We start from the raw sequence: 9,553 nt of genomic DNA, 5'->3' as shown, positions 1-9,553 counted from the left end.
ACGTGAGCAGGGGGTGCACGGAGCGGGGGGGCGTGGGGCGGGGGGGCGTGGGGCAGGGGGTGCACGGAGCGGGGGGGCGTGGGGCAGGGGGTACGTGAGCAGGGGGTGCATGGAGTAGGGGGCTGGGGGCACGGAGCGGCAGCACTGGCACCCCACAGCCACCCAGCATCGGTCCCCGGCGCCACCGGAGCCGCCATGGAGCGTGGCTGCGTGATGGACACGTCGGAGCCGGGCAGTGCCCCCGAGGAGGAGGAGGAGAAGGCGACGGAGCCGCGGCCCAGGACCCGCTCCAACCCCGAGGGGGCCGAGGACCGGGCGCTGAGCGCCCAGGCCAGCGTGGGCAACCGCAGCGAGGGGGAGGGCGAGGCGGCCAGCGCCGACGACAGCCCGCAGGGTACGGCTGCGCCCGACGGCACCGCCTGGCCGGGCCTCGCGCCCCCCACCGAGGTCCAGGTCAAGACGCCGCGGGTGAACTGCCCCGAGAAGGTGGTGAGTGTCTGCAGGGAGGGTGGCGCAGCCCCGACGCTGGGACGAGGGGCTGCCGGGGGCTCAGCCGTGGCTCTCTCCTGCAGATCATCTGCCTGGACCTGGCGGAGGAGATGGCTCTGCCTAAACTGGAGTCCTTTAACGGGTGAGTGTTGGGGGCTGCTCCTGGCTGGGCTGGCCCCAGGACCCCCGGGACCCCGGCTCTGCCGTCTCCAGCCGGCACGGGGACCGGGGGGACGCCGGTCCCCGCTGAGCTCCGGCCCCTGCGGCAGGTCCAAGACCAACGCGCTGAACATCTCCCAGAAGATGATCGAGATGTTCGTGAGGACGAAGCACAAGATCGACAAGTGCCACGAGTTCGCGCTGGTGGTGGTGAACAACGACGCCACGTGGGTGAGCGGGGCCACGGGGACGGGGAGGGGATGGGGACGACTCTGCACCCCCTCACCCCGGCTCCTCTCAGCTCTCAGGGTTCACCTCGGACCCCCGCGAGGTCTGCAGCTGCCTCTACGACCTGGAGACCGTCGTCTGCAAGTCATTCAGTATCCCACCGCCTGTGGGGCTGGGACGGGGGGCTGAGACCCTGCAGGGTCCCTTGGGTGCGAAGCGGGTCCCTTGGGTGCAGACAGGGTCCCGTGAGCATAAGCGGGGACCCTCCAGGCCCGCCACCTGCAGATGGCAGCAGATCCGCGGCCTTGCTGGCATCCCCGGCACAGCCGAGCCGGCTGCGGCACAGAGCGGCGGCGGCGTTTGGGGCTGGAGGGTTGAACTGAGCCCCTGAATCCCCCAAGACAGGGTTTAACGCTGGACCCTCCAGACCCACCAAACACCCATTTATTGGTGTTTTCTTCCCACCCTGGTCCATCCTGGTGCCTGGTGCGATCGTCTCCCTCTGTGGGGAGCACCTTGGGTGCCTCGGTGCCAGCCTGGCCGCCGGCGCTGGGTGCGGGATGTCCCCTGGGGTGGGCAGGGGTCTGTGTGCAGGATCAGTCCTTAGCTGGGGCTGCAGATCTGGAAGGACTCTTCAACCTGATGTGAGTACGGCTGGGGGGGTGGTGGGGGCTGCCGCGGGGGGTCGGGGCTCCCACCTGGCTACCAATTGTCTGCTTTGCCGTGAAAACGCCGCGAGCCTTTACCCCAAAGAGCTCCTGGGGTGGGTGCTGCTTTCCCAGTCCCAGCCCAGAGCTATCAGACTGTCATTAAACTTTAACATGGCAGGGGTGGTCCCTGAGCCGCAGGCACCCTGCCCGCGGCACAGGGGTCCCTGAGCCACCTCCGTCCTCCCGGCGCAGCCAGCAGAAGATCGAGCTGCCGGTGACGGAGAACGTGCAGACCATCCCGCCGCCCTACGTGGTCCGGACCATCCTGGTATTCGGCCGCCTGGGTTGCCAGCCCCAGTTCTCCATGTCGGAGCACATGAAGGTAGGTTCCCCCCTCCCGGCCCCGACACCCCCCGGCTGAGCTCCATGGCTCTGGGTCCATCCCGGCACCATTCCCGCCTTCTCATCCCGCAGAAGATGCTGCAGTGCCCCTACTTCTTCTTCGACGTGGTTTATATCCACAACGGGCTGGAGGAGAAGGACGACGAGACCAGCTGGAAGGTAAATGCGGGATGGGGCGTCCCCCCGGCCCCGCCGTGTTGCAGCTGCGGGCTGCGTCACCCCGTGCCGGCGCTGCGTCACCCCGTGCCGGCGCTGCCCGTCCGCATCTGTCCCCCCGGCAGGAGATGTACGCCTTCTTCAGCAGCCTGGACACCAAAGGGACCAACTACAAGTACGAGGTGTCGCTGGCGGGGCCGGCCGTGGAGCTGCACAACTGCATGGCCAAGCTGCTGGCGCACCCGCTGCAGCGGCCCTTCCAGACCCACGCGGCGTACAGCCTGCTGGAGGAGGACGAGCCCCCCGAGATCGAGGCCACCGTCTGAGCCGGGCGGGGGGCTGCCGCCGGTGCGGGGAGCCTGTCCTCCGTGCCGATGGCAGGGGGGTGGCTGGCGAAGGGCTGCCGTGGGCGGCCGGTACGGTGTTGCCCGGGACGGGGGAAAGAGAGATGCGTTTTGCTGAGCGGGTGTCATGCTGATGCTGCGGCTCCTGCGCCGGGAGCGGAAGCCTGGGGGGGGCTGTGGGGGGCGGCGGTGTCCCCCCACCCCGGCCCTGCGCTCCCCTGGCCATGGGACCGGGGCGCGTCCTGTGCTCGCTGTGCCCGGCGGTGCTGGCGTGGGGACCCCGAGGGGCGGCTGGGTGCCTGGGGCAGCCCTGGGGCTCTCGCCGAGTGATGGGAAGCGCTGGTGCAGGTTACTGGGAGCGCTGGTGCAGGTTACTGGGAGCGCTGGTGCAGTTACGGGGCGGCTCTGGGCAATGCCGGTGCGGGGCGCTGGGGGGCGCTAGGGGGATAGGGGCGGGGTCGCACTGCCCAGTGCCCCGCCCCTCCAGCTGCGACCAACACTTGGCGGGGTGGGCGGGGCTGCGCTCGGCCGGCGCCTATTGGCCGCCTCGCCAGCCAATGAAGGGCGGGGCGGATGTGCGCGGGGGGGTTCGAATCGGCGGGGCGCAGCGCGCCTGCGCGGGGCGGCATGAGCGGCGCGAGCCGTAAGGGGTCCTTGCGCCGGAGCGGGGGGGACGGGACGGGACGGGACGGGACACACGGACGCGGTGCACCGGGGGGGACACGACACTGGCACCGGCAGGGGACGGGCATTGCCCCGGGGAGCGGCCTTGCACCGGCGCGGGTGGCGGGGGGAGCGCTGCAATACCGGCCTTGCACCGGGCGGGGGGGCGCGCTGCATGTGCTGCAACTCCGGGGGGGGGGGGGCGTGTGCTTAGGGGTACCCCTGTATGCAACTGCCCCCGGGGGGGGGATTGCACTGCGGAGGGGGGGCTCCTGGCGCTACGGGGGCGGCCGGTGCGGTGGGAGGGGGTGCAGCGTGCACCCGCGGCGCTGGGGGTCCCTGCACCGACCGGGAGGGTGCTGGGTGCGTGGCACTGGGGGGGGCCGTGGCACGGGGGTGTCCTCTCGCTGGCGCGGTTTGGGTGCCCCAGTGCGTGGCTCTGACCCGGGGGGTGATGCCCGGGGGGGTGACCCCCATCCCCCTGCCGCACGGTGGGGACCCCAGCGCCAGGTGACGGCCGGGCCCACGCAGTGTGTGTCCCCCCCGCAATGCCGGAGCGCCCGGTTGCAGGGCCGGTGGCACTCGCGTGACCCCGGTGACCTGCCGACCGTGACCTTGACCTGCCGGCTGAGCCAGGGGCGTGCAGCGGGCTCGGGGTGAAGCCCTGCTCCCCGCTCCAGGTCCGCCGTGGAGCCGACGCCGCTGCACGTCGCCGCGTCCTGGGGGTGCTGCGGCTGCCTCAAGCCCCTGCCGAAGAAAGGGGGAGACCCGGAGCTCCGAAACCAGGTGAGCGGGGACAGCTTTGGGGACGGGGACGGCACCTTGGAGGTGCAGCCTGTGCCGGCACCCTCGTCGTCGGTGGGGTGGGTGAGTAGCGGGTGCCTGCTTAGCCCTGGCAGGGCTGTGTCACCCCACGGTGGCCCTGTGTCACCCCACGGTGGCCCTGGCAGCGGTGACAGCAGCGTCCCCTCCCCGCAGGCTGGGAGACGAGCCATCGGCCTGGCGCTGGAGCACGGCAACCGTGCGCACGTGCAGATCCTGTGGGACCCGTGGCGCACCGGGGGCTGGCGCCCCGTGGAGGGTGAGGTCCCCAGGGTGCCCCCTTGGCTGGGGCTGGTGTTGGGGGGTGCTGATCCAGCCCCCCAGGTCGGGCTGGATGCTGACTCCCATCTCTGCCCCCAGACCCGGAGGGGGCCAGGCACTCCCTGTCCTTCCTGACCGAGGACGGCGCCGGAGGCAGCGTCTCCGCCGGGCCCCTGAGCAGCACCCGCAGGTCCCTGCTGGAGGAGCTGGACCTGGGGGGGGACTGCAGTTTGGGGGAGCCCCCATCCCTCTCCATCCCCTCCCTCACGCCATGGCCCCACGCAGACCCTGGGGGCCTCGCTTTCTCGCTGCAGCCCCTCGCCTCCAGCACACTGCTCTCGGCCGGGGATGAGCTCGGGGAGGGACCCCAGAGCCAGACTGTGGGGGGAAGGACAGGGGTCCCCCCCTGGGCTCTCCCCAAGCCCAGCGCTGGCGACAGCCCTGGCCCCTCTCCCCAGCAGAAGTTTGATGGGTCCCTGAGCTGCCCCCAGCCCCAGCGTTGCAGCAGGGTCTCGAGGGGACACGGGACATCCCTCAGGGCTCCCCTGCTCTGCGGTGGCCTGAGCAGCCGCTCCACGGTGTGCCGGAGCCCCGGGGACGGTGACATCCCGGGTGCTGTAGCTCAGCACTGTCCCGGTGTCCCCCGGGTGCCAGCGGTGGGCTGGGCAGCTGCCTCCGACCGAGGGACAACAGCGCTTGAGGTGGGGGCCGGGGGCTGGGACCGCACCAGCCTTGGGGACAGCAGTGGTGCCAGCGAGGGCTTTGTCACTGCCATGGAGACCCTGGAGCCCAGCGAGGCCGGGGGGTGCCGGGGGGCTCGGCACTGCTGCTCCCCCCAGCCCAGGGGGCCAGAGCTGGGTCAAGCCCACTCCCCACCTGGAGCTGCCGCCTGGGAGCTGCCCCCCGCCAGTGCCCCGAACACAGCGCAGGTACAGGGCAAGAATTCAGGGGGGGGCTCGAGGGCAACCCCTCGCTGCGAGGGTGGCTCAGACGTGGGTGATGTTGGGGAGCTGCTTGCCCGGCTCCAGGGCTGCAGCCTCTGGGGCTCCCTGCCCCGTACCCCAGGACCCCTTGGCAGCCCGGCCAGTCTTGTCGCTGGGGATGTCACTCCCCAGGGCCAGGAGCCCCCCAAGCACCTCCATGTTACCCCCAGGACCAAGAGCCGCCTCCAGGCCTCCGCAGCGCGGCTCAGCGCCTCCTCTTCCTCCTCCCTCTTTGACGAGACGCTGGAGATGCCCCGGAGGCCCCCCAGGCTCAGAGCACCCCGGGGTGTCCCCAGGGACCCTGCCACCACCTCGGGGCACTGCGTCACTCCGCGGGGTGAGGATGTGTCCAGCGGGGATGGAGAGGGGACAGGCTCTTTGGATGACACCAAGATCCTTCCCGGAGCCCCCAGCCAGCCCAGGTGGCCCCCAGGGCCCAGCAGCTCCTCCAGCTCCAGCCCCACGGTCCTGCTGGTCCTGGGGGCCCACGGCCACCCCCAGGACTCCCCATCAGATGCTCAGGGCTCCTCTGGCTCCAGCCCTACGGTCCTGCTGGTTCTGGGGGCCCACAGCCACCCCCAGGACTCCCCATCAGATGCTCAGGGCACCCCCCGTGCTGCCGGCAGCCCCAGATCCAGGGTGCTGGAGGGTGGCTCTGGGTGGCCGGACCCCTCGCCCTTGGGGACACACCAGCTCCCGTGGCCCCACAGGAGCTTCAGCCATCTCCTGGCCCCACGGCTGCCGGGCAGCACCGCAGCGGAGCCGGGGAGCCCAGCCGCGCTGCTCTCACCCACCGGCTGCAGCACCCGCTGCTCTGAGGAGCAGCTTGAGGGTGAGGCGTGGGGACGGGCACCCACCGCGCAGCACAGCCCCAGCACAGAGGCCACCACCAGCCCCGAGGACACCACGGTCCAGGACGGGCAAGTGTGGGAGGTGCCCCCGCGGCCCCTCTCGGATGAAGCTCTGCGCCAGCGGCTGCGGGCGCTGGGGGACAACCCGGGGCCCGTCACAGAGCTCACCAGGCGGCTGTACCTGCGGCGGCTGGAGGAGCTGGCGAGGGGACCCCGGCGGAGAACGGCAGGTGAGTCCTGGGGATCCCCCCCTCTGCCTGGCTGGCCGGGCCCTGCGGTGCTGGTGTGCGGCTGATGGTGCTCCCTGATGCCGGCACGGCCACCCCAGGGCACAGCCCCGAGCTGGCGGCCGCGCTGCAGACCGGCCGTGTGCCCGACTGTGCCGCGGACGAGCTGGCGCTGGTTCGGCAGTTCGAGTGCCCCGACCGGAGCCGGCGCTGGCGGGAAGGACTGGTCAAGTCCAGCTTCAACTACCTCCTCCTTGACCCCAGGTAGGGCCGTGCCACTGCCCCACGCGTCCCCCATGCCGGGGGGGGGGACTGAGCGGGGACCCCTGGGAGGTGTCAAGCCCCAAAGCTGGGGGTTTGCACCCCCAGGACCACCCAGAACCTGCCGCTCCGCTCCCACCACCTGAGCTCAGCCGAGTGCTTCAGGGTCTTCGTCAAAGCCATCTTCTACGTGGGCAAGGGGACACGCACCCGGCCGTACTGCCATCTCGCCGAGGCGCTGAGCCAGCACCGCGCCGGGACGCAGAGGGTGGGATGGGGACAGGAGGCTGCGCCGGGGGGGCTCAGAGCCGTGGTGATGGGCATGGGGGACTGCACCGGGGGGGCTGGGGGCTGTGGTGACGGAACCCACTGTCCCGCAGGGCTGCCCCAAGGTGCGGCGCATCCTGGAGATCTGGGCAAGCGGGCAGGGTGTCATCTCCATGCACTGCTTCCAGAACACCGTCCCGGCAGAGGCTTACACACGGGAGGGCTGCCTCGTGGAGGCTCTGGGTGAGTGGGGCCGGGGAGGGGACACGGTGCTGCCCCGGCCCCCTGCCGCAGCTCCCGGCGTCGGCTCTGCCGCCACTCTGACCCCCTGCATCCCTCTCTGCCACCCCGTGTGGGAGTTGGGCGGACGCAGAGGGGGGGAAGGCAGCTCATCCTGGGGCACACAGGGACTTTGGGGTCTCCGTTCGCCAGTGCAAGGTCTGGGCACAATCCCCCAAAGCCACATCTCCTGCGGGAAAAGCTGCCTGGGGTGAGGGTGCTGGTGGGGGGCATGGGGCTGCTTCCCTCCCTGTGGGGCTGTGGGTGCTGATGGGGAGCAGGAGGCCGGGGCTGCGGGTGCTGACCCCGTCCCTGCAGGGCTGCAGACCATCACCAACCAGAGGAAGGGGAACTGCTACGGCGTGGCGGCGAGCTGGCCGGCGGAGCGGCGCCGGCGCCTGGGCGTTCACATGCTGCACAGGGCCATGCGCATCTTCCTGGCCGAGGGCGAGCGGCAGCTCCGGCCAGCAGACATCTAGTGCGGGTGCTGAGCACCCCGGGGGGCCGGGGGCACCCCCTGCCTGCACCTCCCCTCTGCCCTTTCCAAGGAGGCAGCTGTGCTCTGGGCGCGGGTTTTATGTCGTGAACACTGGCGAGAATTTTTCTATTTTTCTATTTCCCTAAAGGGTAATAAATAAATCACTGCGGGTCGTCTTTTGCTAAGCAATCCACGCTGAACGTGATTTTGGCTTCCTTGCCCCGCTCCTAGGACGTGCCCCCCGTGCCCGGCACATCTCTCCCCATCATCAAGTCAGGCGTGACTGAGAATATAACACGGCTTTACTGTATGAAATGGCACTAACACGGTGCGTGGCTCAGCGGCGGGGTTACGGTGCGTGGTTTGCCTTGGCCTTAGCACAAGCGATGTGGGTACAAGCGGCGCAGACTCCATGGCAAACAGAGGTTGAAGAGCTGTGGCCCACAGCTGGGCACCGACAGTCGCCTGGAGCCGTCCGCGGGGGGTCGCGGCGGGGGGCAGAGCCGCGGTTCAGGGTCCGGTGGCGTTTCTGGGTACCCCCATTGCAGAGCCCGGCCGTGCTGCGGGGTCTCCCCTGGCCAGGGATGGGTGTCGCGGGGGAAGGCTCGTGGAAACGATCTGAACCCAGGGTCGTTAAAATTCTCATTATGAGACAGGTTGCGGCAGCGGTGGGCAGGGGCAGGCACTGGCAGAGGGGCAGCTCTGCCCCGGCGCTGGGACAGAGGGGGGCTGCCTGGGGATACTCATCACATGGGGGCTCCGTCACCCTGGGGCTGACTCTGAAGGACCCTTCCTCTTCTATGTCGCTTGGTTTGGGGAGAACGATGGGCTCAGCCTCAGGGAAGGCGTGTTGCAGGTGGGTGCCAGCTCTGGTCGGAGCAGCCCTGCCCAGCCAAGAGCCCCTTGAGCCGACCTGGGGGGCCTCAGTGTGGTACCAGCCCCGGTCAGGGCGAGGAGGGGCTGGGTGGGACGTGGGCCAAGGGTGAGGTTTCCGTGGGACTGGTTGTTTCTTTGGTTTAAATGGGGGGAAATATAGAGGGAAACAAAGCAGGGAGCGGCTCTGCTCTTTGGGATAGCGGGGAGGTGGGGCTATGCCCTGAGCACAGCATCCTCCAGGCTCGCTCGGGCTCCCTCCATCCCAGCGAGGCCGGGAGCCCCCAGACCCCGCAACAGCACCTGGGTCCCCCTCAACGCTTCTTGTGTACCTTCTCGGTCCTGCCCAGCTCCTGGCAGCGGGATGCGAAGCGCAGAGGGGAGGAGATGATGGGACCGGTGGGTTACGTACAGAACGGTGTCAGCAGGTAACGAGCTGTTGTCCGTTGCGGTCAGGCGGTCGCGGTTTTTCTTCGTCGCTCCCGCGTTGCTCTGAGACCCCGCGGATCTGTACGGGAGCTGATGGACACAGTGACAACGCGATGGTGTATTGCTGGTCCCCTGGTGCACGTGGGACGGGTGTGATCCTGGCGGGGATGTGGTCCGGGAGCAGATGGTGGGTCCCGGAATCATGGAGGAGCTGGAAGCCGGGCCGGACGAGTGGATCAGACGCCGTGGGAGTCGCTGCGTGGTGGCGATGGCTCCGAGCATCTCGAGGATGCAGCAGCGGGAGGGAAGCTGAAGGCTCTGCAGAAGCCAGCACTGTGGTACCTAAAGCAATGGTGGTTGGGGACGTGACTGCATGGACGGTGACACCGGGGAACCATGGGAGAGCTCAGGTTTGGCGTCCTCCCCACCACAGCCATGCCAGTCCCACCATGGTGGGGGAGCTGACGGTCCTTCTGGCCATGCCCGCTGGAGCAGGTCATCTCCTCATCCTCATCTGGCCAGGCAGAAACGAGCTGTGCAGGCAGACCCTCACCAGTGCCTGAGGCCAAGGAGCCTCTGGCTTCCCCTTAAAGCAATCCCAGCTCAGCTCCTCCAGTCCTGGCCGGAAAGGTGCCAGAGCCGACGCGCTCCCTGGAGAGACCCCTCCGATTTCTTCCCGTTTTGCTACAGGTGGGACCAGTCTCCCTGCAGCCAGCTCCTCTCCGTCCCGG

The 9,553-nt window shown here is 69.6% G+C and overlaps 3 protein-coding genes across 4 annotated transcripts; all 3 read left to right on the top strand.

Moving 5' to 3' along the window:
- The first annotated feature begins 117 nt into the window (after positions 1-117).
- Positions 118-3,092, top strand: BABAM1 (BRISC and BRCA1 A complex member 1). 2 transcript variants are annotated; one of them, XM_082010822.1, is made up of 8 exons: positions 118-489; positions 573-631; positions 759-879; positions 950-1,028; positions 1,496-1,520; positions 1,779-1,908; positions 2,001-2,087; positions 2,210-3,092. In XM_082010822.1, exons 1-8 carry the CDS (start codon positions 196-198, stop codon positions 2,408-2,410), a joined length of 996 nt encoding a protein of 331 aa, XP_081866948.1. In that variant the 5' UTR covers positions 118-195; the 3' UTR covers positions 2,411-3,092. The 2 variants fall into 2 exon arrangements, with proteins under 2 accessions (XP_081866948.1, XP_081866949.1); XM_082010823.1 differs by lacking the exons at positions 759-879; positions 950-1,028; positions 1,496-1,520.
- Positions 3,093-3,545: 453 nt separating this feature from the next.
- On the top strand, positions 3,546-6,303 carry LOC309413725 (uncharacterized protein; the record flags this gene model as incomplete). The annotated part of the gene is made up of 4 exons (XM_082010924.1): positions 3,546-3,601; positions 3,772-3,958; positions 4,070-4,172; positions 4,274-6,303. The coding sequence occupies 4 exons, from the start codon at positions 3,546-3,548 to the stop codon at positions 6,301-6,303; spliced, it is 2,376 nt and encodes a 791-aa protein (XP_081867050.1).
- Positions 6,092-7,662, top strand: LOC309413724 (ankyrin repeat and LEM domain-containing protein 1-like). Its single transcript, XM_082010923.1, has 5 exons — positions 6,092-6,499; positions 6,605-6,764; positions 6,877-7,121; positions 7,196-7,253; positions 7,324-7,662. Exons 1-5 carry the CDS (start codon positions 6,303-6,305, stop codon positions 7,519-7,521), a joined length of 858 nt encoding a protein of 285 aa, XP_081867049.1. The 5' UTR covers positions 6,092-6,302; the 3' UTR covers positions 7,522-7,662.
- Positions 7,663-9,553: the final 1,891 nt, after the last annotated feature.

The sequence above is a fragment of the Phaethon aethereus genome (genome assembly GCF_964289735.1).
Source record: "Phaethon aethereus genome assembly, chromosome: 26".
Lineage (NCBI taxonomy): Eukaryota > Metazoa > Chordata > Aves > Phaethontiformes > Phaethontidae > Phaethon > Phaethon aethereus.
Note: the sequence above shows the minus strand (reverse complement) of the source record. Positions and strands in the feature narration are given on the sequence as shown.